General features: G+C 38.4%; 1 protein-coding gene across 4 annotated transcripts in view; it reads left to right on the top strand.

Moving 5' to 3' along the window:
* Positions 1–25,814, top strand: part of RORA (RAR related orphan receptor A) — a 355,366-nt gene extending 329,552 nt beyond the window's left edge. For 3 of the 4 annotated variants that reach the window (XM_088062928.1, XM_014251171.2, XM_014251172.2), the window contains 8 exons: positions 4,209–4,350; positions 6,023–6,418; positions 9,191–9,312; positions 10,540–10,672; positions 11,327–11,434; positions 12,825–12,935; positions 14,179–14,291; positions 15,539–25,814. In XM_088062928.1, the coding sequence (XP_087919054.1) occupies positions 4,209–4,350; positions 6,023–6,418; positions 9,191–9,312; positions 10,540–10,672; positions 11,327–11,434; positions 12,825–12,935; positions 14,179–14,291; positions 15,539–15,703 (1,290 nt within the window). In that variant the 3' untranslated portion in view covers positions 15,704–25,814. The remainder of the gene's footprint in view (positions 1–4,208; positions 4,351–6,022; positions 6,419–9,190; positions 9,313–10,539; positions 10,673–11,326; positions 11,435–12,824; positions 12,936–14,178; positions 14,292–15,538) is intronic. The other variant, XM_088062929.1, reaches the window with a different exon arrangement.
* Positions 25,815–26,069: the final 255 nt, after the last annotated feature.

Genomic DNA, 26,069 nt, shown 5'->3' with positions numbered 1-26,069 from the left:
CTATAATACGTGCTGGTGGTCATAAAAGGGTTAAACATCCAATTGGAATGTTTGCCTGTCTTTTGTATTACAGTGTGTTTTTCTGATGTTTCTTTGAAGAAAATTTGTGTTGGTGTTGGTTTGCTTTAGAAAACAGTAAAAGAATGACTCCCCCCAACTAATTGTTAATTGCTCAGAATATTGCAAAACTTAATGATACGTGGAAGTCTTTAAGTATTAGCCATAAATCATGGGATTATGAATAAGCCTTTGTTGTCACAGGCTCGCATACAGTCATTCCAAAACGTCTGCCATTAGGATGCAGCAAGGCAGCTGTCAGCTGTTTTCTTGTAATTAAACAGCCAATGAGCAGCTAATTAAGACATATGTGTATACAGAAGTGGAAGTGGGTATGTTAATGAACTGTAGGAATCAATTCATTAAATGAAAATTTGTCAAAAGACCAAACATGAGCTCAGCGTTTCAGCCCATGCGCAGTGGGGAGGGAGCCTGTGCGGTGCCATTTGGGATACGAGGGAAGCACAGCTGGCTCAGGAGCCAGCTCAGACACCAACATCTCCAATGCTGAGCAGAGGAGTCACTGACATTATTAATAGACTTCGCTAAAACTGCTATTTACATTTCAAAGTCCTTTTTTAATAAGTTGTTATTCCAGCTGACTTGCAGATGAAAAGTTCTTGCGCTGTTTTTTTCCCAAACCTGATTTTGTGGCAGCGAGTGAAAACCCATAGACCGTGTTGTGTATAAATAGGAGTCTGAAATGCAGGGACTAAACTGTGGCTTGTAGTGAGCTCTGCTCTTCTTCTGGCACCAAGTGGATCCATCTGCAGGAAGGGGAATGAGCAGAGCTCACTGACTGGGGCTGGATCTTGGTGCTGACACCAGGAGGGGCTGAGACTCAGCCCAAGTGTGCCACAGGCCAAAGTGCTCTGGCACCGGGGCTCCTTCGGTGGAGCACCAGCTTTGTCTCTGTGCTTGATCAGGAGGGGTGGCTCTGCCTGGGCCCATCAGGTCACATGAAATAATGGCTGTAAACATGCCTGCAATAAAAAGCATGTGGCCCAGGCTGGCTTGCATAAGGCTTGAATGTATACACGTGTACCAAGCATGCATCCACCTCCTCCTTCCCGGTGGAAAAATTATAGCCAGTTCCATGCCTCTAGCAAAAGCGAGGGAATAGAACAACAGAATAAATAGAGTGTTTCTCCTTTTAATAAAGAATACCTAGAAAGAAACTGTAGGTGCTTGCAGAAGGCTCCTATAATAGGGGCTTTCCCATGTGCCTTAAAGTGATGTGAAACCTCAAGAACCTCGAAAAGCTTACAAAACTCACAAGTAAAATGACAGCACCATAGAACAGGAAATCCTCACTTGAGCTTCATTGTCAATTCACTCCCAAATCTCAGATACCTGTGTTTCTGAGCTCCGGACAAGTTTAGATCAGTTTTTGAAGTTTGTGGCAAGGTGTCTTTCTTTAGCTATTGCTGATGTTTTCTTGGGTTTGTTTTTAAAAACACTTTGCTGTTTCTCTGGTTTGGAAAGTGCAAGTGCTTTTAAAGGCCTGGGTTCAGGCATTTCTGCTCTACTGGAAATTTAGCTTCCAGCTATAACTTAGTGACATATTGTACACTAAAATGTATTGAGCAGCTGTGTCTCTAGGGAAAATCTGGAAAAGGAAAAAGGCCAGTATTTTCTCCATTATAATACTAAAAATAATCCTCAGCTTGACAAGGCTATTCTTAATAAAATATGCCAAGTGGCAATTCAGAATTAGTGTATGTATATATATCTCAGCTAAAGGAAGACATATGGATCCTTGAGGTTATTGGGACATGTTAGTTTCACATATTGTTTAGACTCATTTCCAGAATCTCAGAGGTGGCAGAGGGTTTCATGCAGCTTGTGTGTGAGAATGTCATTCAGTGTAACTAGAAAAGTGTTTGGAGAGCTGAAATTTTCAGGGACTGATGCAGAACCTTGACCGGTCACTGGTCAGCTCAGTCCCTAATCCTGTTTTTCTGGTGAATGGTATTGCACTTGGAGTGTAGTGGTGAGCACACTTGTACTTGCATAGAGTGACAGGCTCCACTGATGGTGCTCCCAGAACTGGAAATGAATCTATCTACTTAACCAAGAGTTGGTTTCTCTAGAGGGATCAGTTGTGATGTTGGAATAGTAGACATTCCCACAGTATTTCAGGTTTTCTGTAGGGTGAAATGCATTCAGTTGGAGCTCAATATGTGCAATACTTTCAGTCTCAGTGACAATTATCTCACTATTGACAAACATGAAACAACTGCTTGAAAGTTCAGTCATATAGAAACAAAGACCAGGAAAAAAAAGGGTAAGAAATTATGTACAGGAAAACAGGATTAAAGACAGCATCTTCAGTTTCTTTTTTTTTTTTTTTTATATTCCATGTTTCCCCCAGTAAAGCTTTAATAAAAGGGGTGTAGTCAACAAAGACTGGTTCCCTCCTGCTAAGATGGAGCAGGGGCTTTGTCTGTGTTTTGCCATGTTTCTGTCTGCAGGCAGTTTGACAGGAAGTACTTGACTACTCGAGAATTGTCATGCAGAAGTCCTTCCTTTGTTTGCTTCACCAAGTATCTGTGCGTGTGCTGAGGGACTCCAGCATGAAACCTCTGAGTAAATAACAAATTGGTAAAAGTCCAGCTTTAATTAAAAGGTGCCCAGCCTTTCCAAGGAACTATTTTACTTTGCAGCACTGTTAATTAATCCATTATGTGGCAATGTAAAACTAAAATAGTGTGCTCACTGCTCTCAAATGCCTCTTTAGAATGACTACATCTTTGCAGAATCCTTGTGAAGTAGGTATTACACATACATCAGCTTATGTTTGGGCAGTCCGTGGCAAAAGGATGAAATGGACTTCAAAGCAAACAGCTGCAGAGCAGTTAATGACGTGCACCCTTGGAGGAGACAAAGTTGTAGCGTAACCTTCCAGCTCCAGCTTTCTTTGGAGACGGGGTTACTCAGGAAAGAAATCATGCATAAAATGTGTTTTAGCTTTGCCCCTCCGTAAGAATCTAAATCTTGCACAGAATTGAACAAAACCTGGGCTGTCAGCATCAAACTAACTCACACAATAGCAGCAACAGGTGACAGCAGCACCAGTGCAGTGACCATCCCTCTGTCCTGGGCACTAGTGAGGCACCTCAAGTGCTGTGTCTGGTTTTGGGCCCCTCCTGACAAGCAAGACATTGAGGGGCCAGAGTGTGTCCAGAGAGGGGCAGCAGAGCAGGAAAGGGTGTGGAGCACAGATCTGTTCCTGGTTTTAAGTCTGATAAGGAACAGCTGAAGGTGCTGAGATTGTTTAATCTGGAGAATAGGAGGCTCAGGTGTGACCTTCTTGCTTTCTACAGCTCCCTGACAGGAAGATGGAGCCAGATGGGGGTCAGGCTCTTCTCCCATGGAGCCAGCAACAGAACAAAAGGAAATGGCCCCATGCTGTGGCAGGGCAAGTTTCAATTGGATATTAGGAAAAAATTCTTCACTGAAAGGGTGGGCAGGCATTGGAATAGGCTATCCATGGAAATGGTGAAATCACGATCCCTGGAAGTGTTCAAAAAGGCATGTGGATGTGGCACCTGGGGTTTAGTGGTGAACAGAGTGGTGCTGGGGTAACGCTTGGATTTGATGATCTCAGAGGTCTTTAACAAACTTAATGATCCTGTGTTTTTAAACAACATGTTAAGAAATTGCTTTTTGTAGGAGAAGCTGTTCAGCATCTTGCTGTATATTTTTAAACACATACACACTGGTGAGGCTGAACATCAGAGCCTGCTACTGTCACTCCAGAGAGCAGAACAGGGTGGTAGCTGTTGAATCCTGCCTATTTTGGACGACTGTGCCATCCCAGGAAAGATAAGAAATCAAAGCCTATAATTAGTTTTGTCTCATTTTGTAAGAGCTGGTGTACCATATGTAATATGGGATCTGTAAAACCAGTGAATAAAAAGTGTAATTTCTTTATGTGTTACAATGCTTTTTTAATGAACTGTTTCTTGCTAGTTACTGGGGGTTTTTTTCTAAGAGAGAAAAAACCAACAAAACCTTTAGTTTTAACTTCCTTTAGTTGACTATAGAGCACTTGAACTTCTTTTCTGCTAAGTATGCTACCTTTCGGAGTCTTTATTTGTTCCATCAGTCAGCAGCTTCTTGACGTGTATTTTGCCATTGCATCCCAGGGCTTTTTCAGAAGGAGTCAGCAGAGCAATGCCACGTACTCGTGTCCTCGGCAGAAGAACTGTCTGATCGACCGGACCAGTCGGAACCGCTGCCAACACTGTCGCTTACAGAAATGCCTTGCTGTGGGGATGTCTCGGGATGGTAAGCGCTGCTAACTTGGGGCCTAGCTGCAAAAAACTAACGTAAGGTGTAGTATGATGTATGGGCAACCAAAAAACATAGCATTTATGTGCTAATTGTGCATTGGGTGATAGTTGAACTCGCTCATCAAGTGAGTTTTAAATGTTGCTATATATTTTTCTATGTTACATGCTGTATGTTTTTAGATGTTGCTATGTACTCAAATGTATCTAAATCATATACAAAGTTCTAGGATTTCTCTTTTTTCCTACTTACCTATAACAGTTCCTAGTTAAGAGCTTTGTCTCTGGTCATTTCTTAGGATGCAGTTTTTTTAGTCTCATGTGAATACTGCCTCTGTATATTCATTCCAACTTAAGTGACCTCCTGTAGTTGCAAGAAGCACTGCCTGCTGCATGGGTACAGATCAGAGCTGCTTCACAGTATTGACAGAAGTTAAATATTTATATAATGAATAATGGGAAAAACGCAAAGAAAAAAATAATGCAGTATTTTTTCAATGATAGACTTCTAAAGGAAAGACGTTCCAGTGCTGTTAATATTAAGCCCAAAATTGCAGCTTGAGTAGTGACGAAAGCCTGCCTTTGCCAAACAGTTGCTTATGTAATTCAGTCAGAACTGGCTTTGCAGCTGAGATTTGCATGCCTCCCCCACAGATGGAATGGAGCTGCCACCACTTACCCATTTGAAGACCTGACTCAGTCTTTTCCTCTGATGCAGTGACAGCAGCACTGCATCTTCTACAAATACATACACGTTACTCTAGGTACATGAGGCCCGACCAAGGAGATTGTTTTCAGATGGCATTTACTTCTTGAATTAAATTGTCTTTTTTTTCTTTTTTTTATTGGCCATGAGACTAAAAACCTGAAAGAGTTGATCATGTAATGACTAGTTCCTCCAACACATCTGCTTTCCTGTAGAAAAGCAGAAGGCAGTAGTCACCTTTCTAAAGGATGAAGATTTTACAGCTGCTAAGGTCCTTAAAATCCCGTGCTGCATCCTTGGGAATTCCCTGGATGCTGCAAACCAGTTGCTGGTGGCTTACCTCCTCAAAGTCATAGTAATGTTGTGGAGATGCCACACGCACTTGAGTGCACACACACACAGGTTTAACAATTACTCATCTACTAAGTATTTTTGTTTGTCTCCGAGGTGCTGAAGGCAGGTTTGGTGGTTCTTCCCACATGCTTTGGTCCCAATCCCAGTAAAGCTTGCTGTTGATACACTGAGATAGACCACAAATTTTGGCACCACACTCTGGGTTCACTGTGCAGTGTGGATGTACAGCTCAACTGGAACTGAACAGTTGTCTCAGGCCAATGTGTTCTGGTTTAGCTTTTACATTTTTAGGTAGGGCTTGAATGCTGAAGAGGTGCACCTGTCAACCTCAGTGGACATACAAGATAAAATCTTTCCAGTACAGAAGTGGAAAGTTAATGAATTAAGCTAAACCAGTGACTTCTAATGGTCCATTTCAGTGGCATGTGAAGACAGTCTTTTAAAGAGCAGGTGCTGCAGCTGTGTACCTGTAACTGAGAAGCGTTTCGTAGGTGTGCATCCTGCAGATTTGGGGATTTGTGCTGTATCCTTCCATGTAGTGTTTAGACCCACAATTAAAGGGTGGTGATGGACATGTAGAGATGTAATCTCTTGTGTGTCTCTATTTCAGCTGTAAAGTTTGGTCGAATGTCAAAAAAGCAGAGGGACAGCCTGTACGCCGAGGTGCAGAAACACCGAATGCAGCAGCAGCAGCGGGATCACCAGCAGCAGCCAGGAGAGGCAGAACCGCTCACACCAACATACAATATCACCACCAATGGGTTAACAGAGCTACATGATGACCTCAGTAATTACATTGATGGGCATACCCCTGAAGGTAGCAAAGCAGACTCTGCAGTTAGCAGCTTCTACTTAGACATACAACCTTCTCCAGATCAGTCGGGTCTTGATATTAATGGAATCAAACCAGAACCAATATGTGACTACACACCAGCATCGGGCTTCTTCCCTTATTGTTCTTTTACAAATGGGGAGACCTCTCCAACTGTGTCCATGGCAGAATTAGGTAATGAGAGAGAAAAGCTTCCATTGTAATTGTCTTAACAGTACCCTTTGGATTAAAGTGACACATGTAGCCAGGTGATAGTGAGAATGCTGCTTCAGTAGAACTGTGGGCATGTACGGTGTGTGGCGTTCTTGTGTGAAGTGCACAGTAAATACCCTGAATTCCAGACACACGGGGGACTCCTTACTGCTCTGGACTAAAGCTCCCAGGGGACTGTGGTTCATCAGCTCTACCAGTGTTGCTTTTGCTTTCAGTCCTTGCAATAGAACCCTTGGAATACCGATTAAGAAGCTAATCTTTTGTGCTGAGAAAACAGATAGGTCATTTCTTTATTTGCAGATTATTTTTTAACAATTTTATCTCCTTTTTCGTTACCTCAATACTGTTACTTCTAACAAAAAGTGACGAGGCTGATTTTCTTCTGCTCTTTACCTGAGAAAAGTACCAGGCTAATCTGGGGGCAGTTCTTGTCACTTGTTGAAGAGGATCTGGCCCCAGATACGGAAGGCCATTTTTGAATGCAGCAAGTTTCGATAATTTCTCTAAGAGCCTTATAGTAACCACATTAATTAGCACATTTTACTTTAAACTCTTCCCTTAATGATTACACTAGTGCTGAATTCCTCAAGTATGACTTGTCAACAGGTGAGACTGGAGTTAAGAGTGTGCTGTGTGAACTGGTTGTAAACAAAGTGGAACAGGACATCAAAGAAGTGGTTTCATGATTCCCTTACTTATGTAAGCAGCCAGGCATTTAAAACTGATTCTTAAAACTTACTCAAGCTACATTTTTTCTAATTATTTTATTATGAAAACCTAAAAATAGTTAAAAAATCAGGTATTCCACATTAAAATTTTGTTTGGTTTATTTTGGTTTTTTTGAGAAGTTTTGCAGAGAGGAAGTCACAAGAAGCTTGCTTTCTAATGTCCTTATGTTGCAGAATGCTGTTCTCTGCAATACAATTTGTCCTGACAAATTATTGCCAAAATATTGTGTCTGGCTTCAGTTCAAATAATTTCAGATAGGTAAAAAGAAGAAAATGTCAGGACAAAGGCAATGCTACTGGCTTTGTCTTAGTGAAATGATTGCTAATTTTCTTATGGAAAGTATTAAAAAGATCTACATTAAACCCACAGGGGGAAAAAAAAAAAAAAGAGGGTTTTCCCTTGTAGGCCTGGTGTTGGGCTTGGAACACTGGCCTAAGCTATGTTTGTCCTGTTGCTTACCCTTACTTACATAGTGCTTCGTTTAAACCTGCACAGCATGATTTGGGCGCCCAGCACTAACATTACTGAACAATGTTTGAAGAATGTTTGTCTGCCAGACAAAGGTTTCAATTTAGAAAGGTGTGGCTGTTCAATGAAAATATTTAGGTGTGTGCTGAAATACAGTCCTGAAGTGAGGCGGAGCTTTTTTAATAGCATGGGAATATTTCACCTCCTGTATCCTGCAAGGGCACAGGGATCATGCAGTCAGCTGCTGCTACCAAAAACAAGTGTTTTAACTACACACTTGTAAAAAAAAATTGCTCCTAAATACATCAAAGCTATGGTGACAAAGTATAAATTATGTTGCATTCCACCTTACTGATTGTTCAGGTAGTACATATAATCTGATTTTACCTCATCTGTACATTAAAGACTTTTCCGGTAGTATCTTAATCAAGCTACTGACAGTCTGATTGGTCCAGCAGTTCAGTTTGTGAAGAGCTGGGTTTGATCATTACCAAACAAAGCCAGTTTCAGTTTCACAGAAGACCCAGTGCTGCAGTCCCTCAGAATATCTCCATGGTGTGGTGACCACCATTCCTGTTTGGTTTGAGCCTTCATTTTCAGCAGCCTAACAAGCAGAGTTGTGTGAGACAAGTCCCCAGGCCTCTACTTGTGCTAAAATAGGAGAAAATGCCCACCTGAAGGGTCAGGGTAGGAAAGAGGAAGTTAAATAAAAGTGGAACTCAGGTATCTAAATTCTATTCAGACTTTTGAAAGTGTTCCTAAACGTTTTTTGGAACCAAGTTTTATTAATATATGTAAATCTGCCTTATGTGTCTTTTAATCAAATATAGCAGGAGAAAATAATTTTATTTGGAATTAAAACATTGTATGGAAATTCTAAAGCATGTGCAGTAAACTAGAAGACTACTCTAAAGCTGAAGGAAAAAAAACCCTAGCGTTTGTGATTTTTAGTGTGTTATCTTAATCATCTGGATTCTCTAATAGATTTTCCTGACGCATTTCTAATGATATGAGAGTAGGAAAAGAAAAAAGGTAGCAGGCAGCTTCATGGGACGAGAGTCCTGTTTAGGAGCCCGCTAGATAGTTGGTAACTATTTCTCTATTGGGAAGCGTCGGCACTGGCAGCTGTGCCTGGCTGGCAGTGCCGCTCTGTCCTGTCCTTGGCAGCGTCCACGGACAGCTGTGTGCCCTCGCTCGAGGGGTGTCCATCACCCCGCTTCTGCCCGCGGTTTGCTGCGGCCGTAGTCCGCGGTGTGTCTCCGAGCCCGAGTGTGGGATGTGCCCGGGAGGGTTCCGTGTCCCCCCGTCCCCGCTTTGCTGCCGTTCCCCAGCGCTGCGCGCTCGCCCTCTGCCGGCGGCTGCGGCCACGGCCGCTCTTCCCGGAGCCGCTTCCAAGGAGACTCGGCCTAAAGCAGTTTTCTCTCTCGGCTCACCCTCTCCCCTTCTCCTGTTCAGCTGAAATATACGAGCTTTTCTCGTGTCTGAAGGTATAGCTTTGCATTTATAACGCGTGTCGCTTTCTGCTCTTTCTTTTAGAACATCTTGCACAGAATATTTCCAAGTCACACATGGAAACTTGCCAGTACTTGAGAGAGGAGTTACAGCAGATAACATGGCAAACTTTTCTGCAGGAAGAAATTGAGAACTATCAGAACAAGGTATAAAAGCATGCCAAGCTATGGCATGGTTTCTTTAAAGCATGGTATTTCCATAACGCACTGCAAAATTCACTTTTTCACTGCTTTCTCCTTACTATCAGGAATGTATATTTCTGTGTGTTTTAAAAAAAAAAATAATCCAAAGAATCAAAAGCAGCAAGGTGGAAAGGATATCCTTTGCATTTGTGATTTTTACAGGTATAGGAAAAGGCAAAGACATTCTCCTGAAATCTGTCTCCGATAAAGAAGTATAGGAAATAATTGGAATTTTTCAATCCTATTTGGCATGTTATTTTATTCTCTTAATTTGTAATGCCCTGGATCAACAACAAGAAAAGCCAAGGCCACCTAGTTTGTGATGTTGCATGCTGTGTTTCAGTTTGAGTTTATAAACAGAGCTCTATCAGATTTCCAGCCTTCTGGGTTTCCTGTAATCCTGATTCATGCTCCAGTTGTCCCTCGGTGTTTGGGTTTTACCTGTGGAGCAGCAGCACAGTGCTGCTGTGCCACCAGGGTATTGTAAGATCTAATCAATGTTACTTCCAACATGCCTTCCATCTACAAGCTACTACCAATTGGCTACTTTTGGAAAATGGCCTTGGGAAGCACTGCTAAAGCACACTGTTCTTTGAACATATTTTTCATTTCCACAGAAAAACATTTAACCTTTAGGAGAATAGTTTTTTCTACTTTCAGTGATTTCATTCTTCATTATTATCAACACTGGGAAAACTCACTGCTTGCATGCCTTCTTTATGTTGTTATCAAGATGATCTTCATATATGAACATCTTTATATGTATCCTTCTGAAGATGAGCTGGGTTGATAATTTGCATTCAGTACAAAATAGAGAAGCTGATAGGAAAAATATGATCATGCCTTGCTGGTGTGAATTGGCATTTTATTTTCACGCAGGGAATAAAATTCCCACCGAAATGACCGAAGTCATTACACTTTGACACTTTTGGCTTATGAAATAAAAGTGCTCCAAGCTAGATCTCTTCTGATATGACTGAAGAAGTCTTCCATGGTTGCATTGTCACTCATCCATACGAGGCTCTGGTTTGGAGGTCAATTCCCCTTGTCTTATAAGCAGACTGTAGCCAAGAGTGTTGGAGAGAACTCACTCCATTTTGTTGTTTGTTTTTTTAGCTCAGTTTTACTTTCTGCATTGAGCTTTCCAAAGCTTGGTTAGTAATTTTTGAATCTCTCTTCTCTCTCAAACAGCAAAGGGAGGTAATGTGGCAGTTATGCGCAGTCAAAATAACAGAAGCTATACAGTATGTAGTGGAATTTGCCAAACGCATTGATGGCTTTATGGAACTGTGTCAAAATGATCAAATTGTGCTTTTAAAAGCAGGTATGTGGGTCAGTTTTAAGGTCTGCTTCTATTAGTTTTGCCTGAGGAAGGTGTTACCTGTTACATGCAGCAGTTGCATACACATATATTCATATACCATAAAATGATAATTTAAAATTAAAGTAAAACCTTTCAAATTGTCTGTCTTTGAAGTAACATCATCTTAGTTATTTTGGGGAGAAGCAGTTCAAGTCTATCTATTAAATTTTCATTATGGACAAAGGGAGCAATGAGTGTGTTAAGATGTTAAAATTGGGTTAATTTTTTTGTTGTTGTTGCTAATAGTGAATATTTCAGGGTAAAAATCCAGATTGTTCTATGCAAGATATTGTAGAAGTAATTCACGTTACAAATACTGGACCAAGTTGTTAAGGCTTGGTGAACATAAATTTAAATGAGCTGCTTTGGCTTCAGAGACTTCATTACTCTAAAAAATTACTAGAGCTTATTAGCATTAAGTAAGTTGCTTTAGCAAAAACTTCTAAAGGGGTCTTTTAATTCTACCAGCAAACCAAGCTACACTCTGTTACACCACAGCAACTTACTACTCTACTAAACTGATAATGAATGCAGAGCATTAGTATTAATCCTTACTTGCTCTTTGCAACTGAAGTCTCAACTTCCATAGTCAAACATACATTGTTTTTATTTTAGGGTCTTTAGAGGTTGTGTTCATCAGAATGTGCCGTGCCTTTGACTCCCAGAACAACACAGTCTACTTTGATGGCAAGTATGCTAGCCCAGAGGTTTTCAAGTCCTTAGGTAAGGAAATGTGTAGTGTTGTGTCTTTAAAAAGATAAAAAAAAAATAAAAATTAAAAAAACCCCAAAAACATAATAAAAATAATAATGTTGAAAAGCAAGGGCAAACAGCTGCTTTGAAAAATCAATCTACAGTAGTCAAATAAAAGAGTTCTGGAGCTCAAACTGCTGTTTTGTAAGCTGTCACGCTGGCTCTGTTTGAGGCCAAGCTGATTTCAGGAGGTAAAACAGATTAACTCTGTGCAGTAAAGGACTGTTGGTGCTGAAGTTCAGCATTTTGATTAGGGCAGAGCAGTTTGGACTCACTTGTTGAGAAAAGAAGCCCAGATTTCATATCCAATGTAACATTTCATATATCTTGTTGGAAAAGGCAGCAAGCAAATTAGAAGCTAATTTGGAATTTACTGCTTTGAAGATGTTAATGGTGTTTTAAAATCTGCTAAGTCTGGTTATTTGCTGGTAAAATACTGTAAATCATTTTTTTAAATTAAACTACATACAATTTTGAAAATTTTTCCCATGTATTTTTGCTAATTTTAAAAGGACGTCTTCACTGAGTGTAGATTTGGGCTGTAAGCCACTTTGGAGGCAGTGAAAATACATCAGTGAAGAATGATGGACAATTACTGAAGTATTCTCTAAATTCTTTCTAAAACACTTCAAGGTAAAAGGTCAGAGTACAAACCATTCTGGGTTCTAAGGAAATATAAGTTGGATCTGTTACCAGCTCTATCCAGATGTTTAGGCTGGAGAGGCTAAGGAAAACCCTTGTCTCTCAGGTTGTGAGCAGGGCTCACTTGAAGGACTGTACCTGCATGTGTGACAGCAGCAGTAACCTGAATAACACCTGTGTGAGCAAGAGAACGGATGGAAGGAGACAGAGTTCCTCTTCTGCATGAGCCATGTTCAGTCAGACCTTGGCTTCTCCCTTTGCTTCCTGCATGTCCCTTGTGTGCCTTTCTCTTCCCCCACTCTGTGTGCTCAATAATCTTAAAATCAGAATTTCTTAAGTCCACATTTCGAGCCTTCAGTCCACAGTGACATGACGAAGTTCCGTTTAGAACAAGAACAAAGATAAAACAATTTTGAACTTGAAAATAAATGGCTTGAGATTTATCCATATTTACCTCACAAGAACCCAATGTAAAAAAGATACAGTGTGCAAAACCTTCAGAATCTTGGCTGCCAGGATGTGGGACCCTGTGGAAGTGGAGTAATATAGCCTCAAGGATGAGTGAGATCTCACTGCCATCACTTCACCGTCCTTAAGGAGAAGACCACATATGAAGTGTTTTCTATCTATTTCTCATCTCCATCAGAATAAATCATCAACTCTGTAGTGCTGAAGTAGTTTTAAACAATGTAACAAGAGCTTTCCTTCTTTTTGGCAGGTTGTGAAGACTTCATTAGCTTTGTGTTTGAATTTGGAAAAAGTTTATGTTCTATGCACCTGACAGAAGATGAGATAGCTTTGTTCTCTGCATTTGTTTTAATGTCAGCAGGTAAGAGATGTTGGTTTCCTCTTGATTTATTTGGTAGGGGTTGTTTTTATTTTGAAGCCTTTTTAATGATAACGTTACAATTATCAGGCATTGTGGAAATATTTTTTTGAGTGTCTCCCCACCCAATTTCTTACTGTAATAAACACATTAAAACTGTGAATTTAGGAACCAATTTCTTAAATTGTAAATCCTAATCTAAACCCTTATTTTCCTTGTTTCTTTCACCTTGTTGAGGACTCAGCTTCTTTGTAAAGGTTTAAATGCATTTGAGTGAGAACTGTGAGCCAATCCTGGTGAGACAGGCAGTTACTGAACTCCCATAATCAGTTTTCCATGTGTGTGAGCTTGCAGCTGCAGCATAACAGAAAACTTCCAGCATTACCATTTTAGTGTGACTGGGGACACTTGGGAATTATGGTGCCAGACCATCCAAGTCACCCCAAAAGTCAGCCTGGGTCTGCCATGTCCATGACTAAAATAAGTTAATAATCACAGGTGAATGTGCAGAGTGCTCCAGGTCCTGGAAAGGCTTCTTAGGTCAGGTGGAACAAGGTACTGGGGTTTGTGCCTGGCCTGACACCTGAGGAAGGAAACTGTGAGTTCAGACTGCAGCTTAGTGGACTCAGGAGTGGTGATGAAAACTTCTGTTAGCAATGGTGGGTTTAATGAGTCTATCATAAATACATTCTCATGCTGTTGGCCAGACAGGAAGTGTGTCTTAGCAAGCCACACAACCCTACGGTTCTGTCACACCAGGAGTGTCCAGCTAATACTGCTTTTCTGTCAGGAAGTTTAGCTGCTTTTTTTTTTAATAGCAGAATCTTTGCATCTGATTTTTCTGTAAGTCGCTGTAAGTTCCATTGGTTTTCTCTAAGTTCTGTAAGATTGTAGCAAGAAGATCCTCTCCAACTATTTGTTCACTATGTGATCTATTAATTTTCCAGTAAAATGTTGCCAGCTTCACTTTGTAAACACCCTGCATTTTACAGATTTTCTTAGCAAATGAATAGTAGATCTTACTCAGATGCATTGCATTCTCCTACATAAGGGCTTCATAAAAGTAACCTTAAGTGCATGTAATAAATGTATTTCAAAACCTATTTATTTTGAAACCCATTTTCTATACAAAAAGTATATAACAAGTGGAAACAGGAAAAATTAATCTGTAACAGACTTAGTACTTTCCTGGTGCACTGTGATCCATGTGTCATTACTAGAAGTTTCAACTCCCATTTATATTCAGATCGCTCATGGCTTCAGGAGAAAGTAAAAATTGAGAAACTCCAACAGAAGATCCAGCTAGCACTTCAGCATGTCCTACAGAAGAACCACCGAGAAGATGGAATTCTAACAAAGGTAAGAGTCATCCTGTGCCATGTCACAGGACTGTGAAGGAGTGGCTTCACCTGAACACTGCCTTGATTACAGGGTAAAAGCTCATACATAGTTAATTTATTTATAAATCCAGAATTCTTTGTTCAAAATCAAGCTGCTCAGCTGAACCTATTTACTTAAACCTAGAAGAAGTGAAATGATGGTGTACTAGGGAACAAGGTTGATAATGGTCTGAAAGGGAGTATTTTTATGTGGAACTTTATGAAAAGTGATGAAGGTTTTCATCATAGTTCTCCTGCACGACACTCCTGCCACACAGAATGCTATTTCCGTGCTGCAACATGCATGCTTTAGTATTTGTGGAATCTCTGCCTGCATGACAATGAGGTTGCTGTAACATGCAACACACAGACTAAACTTGTTTTTCAGACTTCTATGAGGAGTTCACCACACAGCCTTTTTCTCAGTTCTTCCAAATACTGATACCTGGGAAAAAGAAGCACTACCTACTGTTATACTAAAGTATCTTCATATAATTTCTCAGAAATGGGAAACTGGTGTGACGTTACAAGAAGTAAATCTGAAGAACTGGTGAAAGATAGGCACTTCACTTTTATCTTGCAGAGGTAGTTCCTTTTACACCTCTGCACAGCCAAAAAGCTTATGCTTTGCTTCATACCACAGAATTAGTTACAATAGAAGCAGGATGGTCCAGCCTGGGCTCTGCAGATTTTCTTAATTTCAAATCCTAGCTCATGTAATTTTGTCTCAGTGTATTCTTGGGATACCTTTGTTGGAAGAAAGTCTTCCATATGCTTTGGTACAAACACTTTACTTTGTAACTTCAGGGAGTAACCTCATGATATTTTTGAAATACATATTTTTTTACCTTATTTGGCTTAAGGTAAATAAGTCTAATCTATTGCATTGCCAGTTCCCTCCATAATATTCACAGTGGGTTTAAAAGCAGTTGGGATTGCCTTCTTCCAAGAGGATAATTTAATGGATGAAGATCCAGCCCTGAAATACTTGTTTATCAATCCAGTGAGGAAATCTAATGCTACATTTTCCTAAGAACTTAAAAAAGATTACTTCACAAATAGCTCTGAGTCGATTACTTAAATACTTTTAGCAAATACCCATGACTGTGCATCTGAAATGTCCTTGTTAAGTAAATAATTTGGTTTGGGAGAGCTTTTATCCTTTCAGCAAGATTGGGAGGCCTGGTTCCATGTATGACCATATGACTTGTGTTCATTTTTTTACAGTTAATATGCAAAGTGTCTACTTTAAGAGCACTGTGTGGACGACATACAGAAAAGCTTATGGCATTTAAAGCAATATACCCAGACATTGTGCGACTTCATTTTCCTCCACTTTACAAGGAGTTGTTCACTTCAGAGTTTGAGCCAGCAATGCAAATTGATGGGTAAACGTATCACCTAAGCACTTCTAGAATGTCTGAAGTACAAACATTAAAACAAAAGAAAGGAAAAAAAAAAGGAAAAAAAAAAAAAGAAAGAAAACCAAGACACTTTATATGGCCCTGAACAGACCTAGGGAGCCAACACACTGCACATCTCTTGGCGGTCGGGGTCAGGCGAAGGATGGGAAACAATGAAACAAAGTTGAACTTGTTTTTCTCATGCATATGATTTCCATTATGCCTACAAATATGGACCCTTTTTCTGTCTCAACTTCTCAATCCTTGACCTCTGTTTACACAGACTGAGGGTTCTAATGTCAGAAGGTTGTTTTCTCCTGTAGTTCACTGCCCAGACTTTTGACAGAACAATCAATTTGTTGGTCAGAACAGAGTCCACCTAGTAATCAGCGACTGGTGTGCATTGCAGAGATTTCAGCATCAGTTTGCACAACTTGCTCATTGTTTCATGAAGGACGATTTTTTCTCACCTACCACTGTTTGCCAGTAGACAGAACGGCATGAAAAGGGTCCATAGCAATAGCAACAATAGCATTATAATATATTACAGGGTAAATGGGCATGAAGACTATATATAGCAAAAGAGATATTGTTTATATATTGTTTTAATTAATATAAAATGTAGTTACTGGTATAGCTTTTCTTGTTGAATTGATAAGGCACTTTCATTTTGCACCTTTTTCTTTAAATTAAATGCTAGCGTGTTCATTGTTGTGTTGCATGTGCACCAGAAATTCAAGTTTAACTGAAAAAGGTTTGGCAGGTACTGGTACATTGGGAGGTATTTATGCTGCTGTTTTCCATGTTACTTTTAAAGAAAGGCTGGTCATATCCTGAAATGGTTAGAGATTTCTAAAAGAGTTGAAAATAATGACAATTTCTACATTAAAATAATCTTTACCGAAGTTAAATTCAAAAGTACTTTTATTTTCAAATCTTTCAAACCTGGATGTTTCAAAGTCAAAAGCCTCATTTTCAAAGGTTCTGAGTTTCCACTGTTGTTGTTGTCAGAGTTGAACTAATTAATTACAGATCATTTACAAATGAGTAACACAGCATCTTTGAAAATCAGGCTATTAAATAGTGTATTTCTGCTCACCATAAATCCAGGTTTGAAAGAATTGATTCAAGTCTGTATCTACAGTAAAAGTATGTGTGTATGACATGCTTGCCAAAAAGTAATTTTTATACATTACATACTTTTGTACTCCATATTGTAAACAATGCCTTCAAATGCCAAGCTGTAGCCTATCAAAATCCCTGGGTTTGTCTTTGACTTCAGTGAGATGAGACACACTGACCCCTGTTCTTCCAGTATCCAGCAGTTCAGTTTCAAGGAGCTGAACAGAGAAGTCTGTTCTCTCCTTGTTTAAAAAGATGCACTTTAAAGTTGATAGATGGGGACAGACTAAGAAATGAAAGGCACAGTGTTGCTAGAAAGCATTAGTTTGTACTCAGTACAAGCCTGGAAATCATTAATATGAGAAACCTGCATTCTGTAATTCTGATTCCTGTATTGCATAAGCAACCAATAAGCTGAATCTTGCAGTGTTATTCATTACCATTCCCTTCAGGAAGAATTCTGTCTCTGAGCAAAGCTGGCAGTAAATGTAGTTCTGAAGGAAGCAGATTCACATAAATGACATCACAAACTGTGGCTGTTTGAGCCAGAGGTGTGTAATTGTGTTTGGATGAGATGAAGATGCATAACTGTATGCCTTGTAGGCCATCACAAATGCAGTTTTGATGAAGTACCTAAGAAAAAGCTGGGAACATCGAAAAATGAAAAGGAATGAGACGTAATGTGCCCTACTGCTCTAACTTCCAAGGGTAAACAATCTCTTATATAATTGTTGAGAAGTAACAAGTGACTAGAAACACACCAAAGCCTAAGTATTTTAAAAAGGAGAATCAGATCAGCAGGTTCTTATTAGCAAAATACAGGTTTATTCTATGATTTGAACATGTTTCCTTTGGGGTCAAACGAAGACATTTATCTATGAAACATATTAGAACTGTTCCAGTCTAGCACATCAGGGAAGGTTACAGCTATCACTCATCTCTAGGCTTTGAAAGGATGGCTAGAGGAGAGCATCACACCCTGAAGTGTGGGAGGGGAGCACCTGCAGTGCTGTGAGCACTGGGATGGAGGCAGGAGAGGGCTTTTGGAAAAAGTCCATAGAGCTGTCTTTTTCCTGCTCCATCCTGCCTGCTCCTGAAGAGGCAGCTCACAGCCCAGCACACGCTCTCTCCACTCCCACTGAAACACTTTTCCTAGGGTCATTGTTTACTTTATTGGAGTAACTGGCACGATATGGTACTTGCATTCTAATGTGTGTTCCTATTTTTGAAGCACCCCTTTTAACTAACAAATGTTTTCTGAATGTGACCAGCCTTAGGTGCTAGTCCTGTAAAGATCAACTAAACTTAATCTCAGTGTCAACTAATGAATAGTGAAGAAAGACCTGTAATTTATTAGTGAGATACACCTCCTACTTCTGACAATGTAGACTACCAGGTAAAGTATTTGGGGATTAGTTTTCAGCCACATCCTGTTCTTACCTTTTCATGATGAATATTAGTACTTTACCAGGCATCTAGCTGCCAGTGGCTTTGTTTGGAATCCGTTTAGCATATTTACATTCATAAATCATTGACAATATAAGTCTTGGAGCATTTTCTAATAAAATACATAACAATATAAAGGTTTCAAATAGGGCCTTAGCTGAGAGTGATCTTCCAGGCCAGAAAATACTGTTGTTTTTGTTTGTGGGAGCTCGTGTACTGGGACAGTGTTAAATCAGGCTGAACATACCGCAAGTAACTCTGCTTTCCTGGCCACAGTTAACAGGCACTTGGCAACAGAGTATAATTTTTGGGTTGGTCTTCAAGGAGAGAGGAAAAAAGGGATACAGCACAGCAGATCTACTGATAAGACATCTGTTGCCAAGGAGGTTTTTATGTAAGGAGACTCAGAATAACACCAGAGTGGCTGGTCAGAGATGGCCATCTAAGAACCCAGCACAGCAGAGGAAATGCCCTCTGCAAAACCCCTGAGACTGTGGCCTGGTATCAGATGATCAATCAGTTAAAAAACACATGAGGTCAATGGATATTCACGAGTATTTTCATCATCTGCCCAGTTCACTACAAATAAAAACACTAGGATAGCTGAACTTAATATTTTAAGTTTTGATGACCTAGTCATTAAAGTCTGCAAAGATATTTTCCTTGGGAGTTATATGGAATTATATAAACTGGAGATGTTTTCTGGCTTTCTAGGAAGAGCTACTAGACTATACTGTCATTTGAACCACCCTAATATGTCATCACCTCCAGCATTTTTTGATGTATGGAATTAGGTAAAAAGGGAGGCTGTTTTTAAGTTTGGTTGTTCTTTATTAGTTTATAGTATGAATACCAAGATATTTGTGTATGTGCACCTGTGTGTGTGTGTGAGAGAGTCCATTGTGTGCGCACATGAGTGTATGCGTGGGACGTGTGAGCGGCTGCTTCTAGGCTGTTAAGTGTCAATGGAATAAAGAAAATGTATTCAAAATACTTAAGTCAAAAATAGAAGGTGGTAAAAAGATTTATTCTATACAAAGCCTTGTCTGGACCACTTTAGAGAGACTTCTATTTTTTTAACCCTTCTATAAATGTTTGATGGCACTTGAAATATTCCTGCAATAAAATGTGATTTGTGTAAACATTAAAAAAAAAAGATTTTGTAATGTGAAACAATGAAAGAAAGTAATGTAATTTTTCTAAAAAACAAAAAAAAACCACAAACGAACGAACTTTGTATTATTTTCTTGATGGAATTTGTCTATTTGTCTTTGGAAAACTTTTTATTTCATTGAATGTGCCATAGTAGAGGTGCGTTTTTCTTTTTCTTTCTTTTTTGTTTTTTATTTTTACATTTTAGATTAAAGGAATAGCTGTGTTCCGACATTCCAAAATGCAAGATGACATAGCAGTCATGATTAAAAGGTTTGATTAGTAAGCTTCAATCATTGTTGCTTTTTTTGCACATGTTCTTCATTCCTCTACAGTGCAATATGTACATAGAGCACTTGCGGGTGTAACCTTGATCCCTCAGGGAAAAATACATATTTGTACAGGATTTTTCTTTTTTTTGCCTTTTTTCTTTTCCTTCCTTTTTTTCTTTTTTTTTTTTTTTTGCTAAGGAATGTCGACTGAATCACTTGTCTGTTGTTGAGGGGCAGCCAGATAATAATCCTAAACCACTGTCACAAAACATTGTTTAAATTTTGTGCCCTTTTATTATTTAAAAAAGAAAAATAAAAGTTATTTTCTGACAGTTCTTTGTGCTGATTGGTGAAAAAAAGGGTAAATAGATAAGCACCTTATGATTGAATTAACTGTGAATGACAATCCATCTCGTTATCAACAAGAGAAGCCCTGTCATTTTGGAGCTGGGGTTCTAAGTCAGAAACTAATGTGCTCAGGGATCTTCTAAAACTCTTCAACAGGGTGGCCAGTACTGCTGGTGGAACAAATTACTTTTTAAAAAATATGCTAGTATTTCTTCCCTTCCCCCCGCCCCCAGGCACAGGAGAACTGGCTATTTTTTTTAACTAAATGCTCTGTGTGTGCCTCATTCTCTTGCTCACTCTTGCAGTAGAGCTGCTTTTTGGTTGGTATTGTGCTCAAAACAGGAGTACTCCAAATAGCACAAAGATTTTACAATTGCATTTTAGAAAATAAATGCTGACTCACTAAATAAATTATTGAAATTAATTTCAGTACCCTCTGGACATTTTTATAATTATAGGACTGCTTTTCCAGCTGAAATTCAGTGTTCTGCAATAGAAAACAGCTTTTTAATATTTAAATTATTGTCAAAGAAAATTAATACGTTGGTGAAAATATAGTAAGAATGAAAAGGTCATGGTTAGGTTTCAGCAATGAAGTCACATAGTAGGGAACACTGACCTGCAGGAATACAAGAACAACACTTCGAATGTTGTCTGTTGTTGCTGCAGATGTTTCATGGCAAAGCCAAAACCTGACTGGAAAGAAACACTGAGGCTGAAGAAATTTTCATATCTAGTACATCAAATACAGCAATTCCAAGTGATTTTACAATGTCACCAAAACCCAGCAATGTTTAGAAGTCTCCCAGTGCCAAACTGTAGGATGCTGGAAGCCTGTCCCAATTAGCTTTGTTTTATGGCTTCACATTCTTTTGAAAATGCAAGTAGAAAAGAAAATAAACAACTACAAACAAAATGAGCAAGACTTCAACACTTTGGTTACTTTGGAAAGAGAGTGAATTTGATTTCTCCATCAAATCTGTCTGCTTGGAGAAAGCCCCAGTTTTCTGGTATTTTTGAGGGTTTTTTCACAGGTATATGGCTTCCAGTTGGTTACTTCAGATTGCTTGATAAATAGGGAAACCGTACTTACAGTCAAGTTTAGCTTGGACTGGCTTTTCGAGGCAGACAAGCACTTAGCAAGTATGATCAGTTGGTGTTCTGGCATCTTCAGCAGAAGAGAATTCCTGTTGCTGATTCACAGTGGACCCTATTCTTTACATACTTGCACATCAATTAAACACTCTTAGAATGGACAACCTATATGAGGTTTTAACTGCGTAGTGGGACGATCCAAGCATTACAGTATCTGTTTTTGGATTGGCATAGACAATCCCCAGTCTGTACTTGATGAACAAAACAGGTTACACAGTGTAAGCTGTGCAAATTACGTGTATTTTTTTCCCTAGACATTCCTAAACTTCTCAATGTAGGCAAACCTATTAATGTAAATGCCAGAAACAGCACTTACTATACAATATCCAAAAATAATAAGCAGTTTTCTCTTGAGTATTCATTGTATGGAATTCTACCTGTGCTAGCGGATTCAGATTGCACAGAACATCTTTATTTTCCTTAGCTGGAGAAATACAACTATTAGAGTTATTTTTAAATTATTAATGCTAATATTTATTACTTTTAAAGTTACATCCATCAATATATTTGAATTTTAGCCTCTTACTTTCTTTTTGTTTAAATATTCCTGTCAGTAAATCATTTGGTGGAAATGAGGGCAAATGCATACAGATACCAAATACAACAACAAAAATAAAAATTTTAAAATGTAAATGAGTATTTCTTTTAAAATCCTTGCAGTGTGTGCTTTAACTCTAGTACTGTGATAATGGCTTGCTACATAATGCTAAGTCACTGGACTTGAGGGGAAAAATACGTAACATAATATACAGTCTATCTCTGGAACTTTATTCAGGTACCAAATAGAATTTTAACATCTAAACAGAAGCTGTATTCTACCTTTTCCATCTACAGTGTAGCTGTTTGGTTTGGGGTTTTTTTTTTTTTGCCTTTATCACTGGTAGAATATAGCAATAACTTTATAGCAATAAATAGGCTATCCAAATAAGAAACAAAACATGATAAAGGCTTCAGATCAATACTCATAGGCTCACTTCTTCTGCCACAATATTCACTTGTATGTCTTCCCTCATAATCTTATAACTTCTTCAAGCTGAACTTCACAATCAAGCTGTTCAACTTCATGTGTGACATCACACTTTGTTAACATCTGCATGTTTTCAGTGTTCATGTGTCCTATGTATACTTGTGTTCATATGTTAGTGTTTCTCAAGGTTTCTGAAAGCACAATCTCTGTGAGATAGATTTCTGCACAGGGCTCTCTGTGTTGGAATTGACTTACCTTTCCTGGGGCAGGGAGTGTGAATCAGCTGGAATTACTGGCAGCATTTCCTAACTGAAGGAACCAAGCTACTGCAGGTAGTTGGGAACCCTCCAGACACAGCAAATGCAAAGTGCAGTTCCCAGCCGGCCTTTGCAGCTCCTCCAGGCCGTGAGGCTGAGCTGCAGCTCCCAAGTTCCCTGCCCAGCGCGCTCCTGTAGCCAGAACAAGCCCCTGTACCGCGCTGGAGAAGCTGCACTTCACAAAGAACCGAGCTGGGTGTGCCTGGCAGGGTGTTTTGATCATAATCTAAACACTTGAGCAGCGTTCAAACAACCAGTTGTGACTTTCAGTTTGAGAAACACTACCCTGAATTACCCCACGAAGTCTTAATATAGATGCACAAACTTTACAGGAACTTGCAATCTGTAATGCTATCTATATATAATGCAGAGAATTCATAAGCAATACAGTGAATTTTATTTCACAAAAAGGCATACGTACTGTACACCTTTTTAAATCCAAAATGTTCCTCATTTCTACATTGATTTAGAAACAAGTTACAGAACAGTGGTTACTATTTGAAGTATTAGGACATTAACTGGCTGCTTCTTTATATGTAATTGTGTTGTCTGCCTGCTCCTTTTCTGGAGATGTGTTTTTGTATTGGATGTTTGGGCCAATGGGAGGCTTCAAGCTACAATGTATTTTCCCAGATTAAATATATTTAACATATGACAAACCCCAGACAAGGCTTTTTAAAATGTATAAAGAACTGCAGTGTTAGGTGGTTTATTTGCAAACTGTTTTCAATGTTGTCCATTTTTATGGCACCTTTAACAATATTCTTGTTTCCAAAGTACAAAAAAAAAAAAGGTTAAAAATATTCTAGCCATAACTGAATGTCAAGCAATAAAAACAAATGACTTTTTGTGCATAGATTTAAAAGAAATACAAGTTTTAGACATCTGCATGTAAATGCAATCTCTTGTTTACTGCTTTCTTAAACTTGAGCAACTGATTCCTTATTTTAATACTAATTTAAGGACTTGTAATGGCCTGTAAACATTTTATCTTGCTCTATTCTTTCAATTCTAACTTTGTCTCTGCTTTGGAGTCATAATATTTAATGTTGTTCTGCTCACCTCTATACAGTTAACTTTTTGCTTTCATTCTGTATAGATAAAATTATACTATAAACAGCCTACACAGCGCAAATATTTATCTGTTTATCAAATACCACATTATGCTGTATAATATCTGTTTTACTATATAATCTATTTTAGACATAGCTGTTTAGAACTAGAGTGTGCTATTTTTGTGTTTTTCTGATGTGTGGTGCTAGATAAGTTACTTTTGTGAACAAAAACAAACAAACCCCTTTTATTCCTAGACAATACCACCTTTGGGTCTTGTTAATTTCACTGAGTATAACTATATATAAATATATATATTTGTGTATATATATATATACACCAACATATGCCCAACAAGTACCTGTATCAGAGTACAAGATTTGGGACATGGTTTTCTCTTTAAATGCATAGTGTCATTATATAAATTATTCTATAGTATATTTAATAAGGAGAAAATTACTTCACCGGTACAGATACTTGATATCAAATGTAGAATTTTTTTCTACATTATTAACATTATTAATTATTAACGTTATTAAAATTGTTCTGTCCAGCTTGTTATCCTTTTGGTTACTAAAACAGTCTGCCTGTATTGTATCAAAAATAAGAAGAACATCTAATCTGCCAGTATAAAATAATTACAATATGCTGTTTGTCTGAAAGGGAGGTAGTTATTTGGCTTGTTGGGAGAAGTCTATCTTGTTGTTGAATCGGAAATTTTTAGTGTTATTCTGCTGGGTGCCTTCCTCCCTCCTCACTTTAAATAGGATCTGTACACACTCAGCCTGCAGATGTTACTGGGCCATGCCTACACACTTAACTCCAGTGACTGTAAATAGGAATGTTCTGTAAATCTGCCATGATAGATGGATGGCTGAATTCAGTCCCTGGATATGCTTTATACACCATGCAAACATATCCAAGGACAGCCAGTAGCAACTAAAGTTAATTAAGAAGTGGAATTTGCAACGTTTTGTCAGGTACGGGGGTTTTGTTTCTATTTTTTCATGTATACCTTAATTTACGTAGTCATATACCCTTCAAAATATTCCTATCCCCTGTTCCTTTCATTCTAGATATTGTTTTCATGTTCATTCTTAAAAACTGATGGATATCAAATATCTAACTAAGGAGGTAATTAACCTTTTAAATATTTATTAGAATTTTTCTGTAATATTACTGAATTTATAAGATCTTTAGCAAAGATTTTTGAACAATTTATTAATAACAATGTTTCTGTTTACTGCACTTTTTGATAATAGAAGGTAGTGAATTTTAAAGCCATGGTTCTTGGCTTCCATGCACTGCTTTTATACCCTCAATCCAAGGAATATATATATATAAATAATTTTTTTTAAACAGCAAACATACTGTTGACCTAAAAACAAACTTTACTGCACCATGGGTATATTTTCATAAGTGGAATGTTTAACTGCAAACACTATCAGGACAATTATAAAAACCTCTTGAAGCTACAATCTTATTTAAATATAAGCCATGAGAATTTTGTTTTCCCTTCTTGATTTAAGTCACCTTTTGATATTTTCAAAGAGAAAAGGACTCACTCTTAAATTTGTACGTACCAACCTATATGTAATGCCAGGAACACATTCTCCCTGTTGTTTTAATAGTTTGATATATTTATGCAAAACCATTTGGTTAACATTTATCCTCCCTCTACTAAATGTTCAATGTACCAATGCCAGAATAAATGCTGATTATAAATATACATCAAATTGAAGATGAAGCACACAGACTTAAAAACCTCGTTGAGTGATATGCTCAAATTTCTGTAAATACACACAAGTTTAATGCAATTATACTGTACATGTAAATATGTGCTGTCTGTTATGTGTACAGTATGTATAAATTCCTTTTCTAGCCACAATAAAATGTAAGCCATCAAGAGGAATACTAAAGTGGTATTGTACTAAACCTTTGCTAATGATCTTTACCCAATCACTTCACTTTTCCCTTCCATAGACCTTTCCAACTCACGATAGCCTGCTTATATTCAAGTTTGTTATTTTACTCGGTCCCGAAAAAGTATTTTGATTCATTTTGTAAATATGACTGTAAAAATAAGAGATTTAATGTTGTCTTTTAAATACTCCAATTTTCATTCTAATATGAATGTTGTTATATTGTACTTAGAAACTGTACCTTTAATATTACATTACCTTTATTAAGTGCATTGAACACATCGATTTTAGATGTGCTTTATGTACTGTTATCCTGTAATAAAACTTCAGCTTCTAATGGAAAAAATCTGTCTTAATTTTTTTGTCAGTCACATCTTCCTTGTTTTTCTGAATTATGGTTTATTTATTATCCTTATTCCTTAAGGAATGCACTGATACAAAATTAGGCTATTATGTATATTAGAGCTGTTCTAGCACGTACATCGCATTTTGTTTGGCAGCAGGGAAACAAGATGACCCCCAAACACCTTTTAAGCTCCCCTTTTGACCAACAAGAGCTTCAAACCTTCTCAGAATGAACGTGGGTTAATGTAGCTTCCCT

Source organism: Pseudopodoces humilis, chromosome 16, assembly GCF_049639895.1.
Source record: "Pseudopodoces humilis isolate 2021_Gansu_Grassland_sample_001 chromosome 16, ASM4963989v1, whole genome shotgun sequence".
NCBI classification, from domain to species: Eukaryota; Metazoa; Chordata; class Aves; order Passeriformes; family Paridae; genus Pseudopodoces; species Pseudopodoces humilis.
The sequence above is the reverse complement of the archived record's forward strand: the minus strand, read 5'-3'. Positions and strand labels throughout refer to the sequence as shown.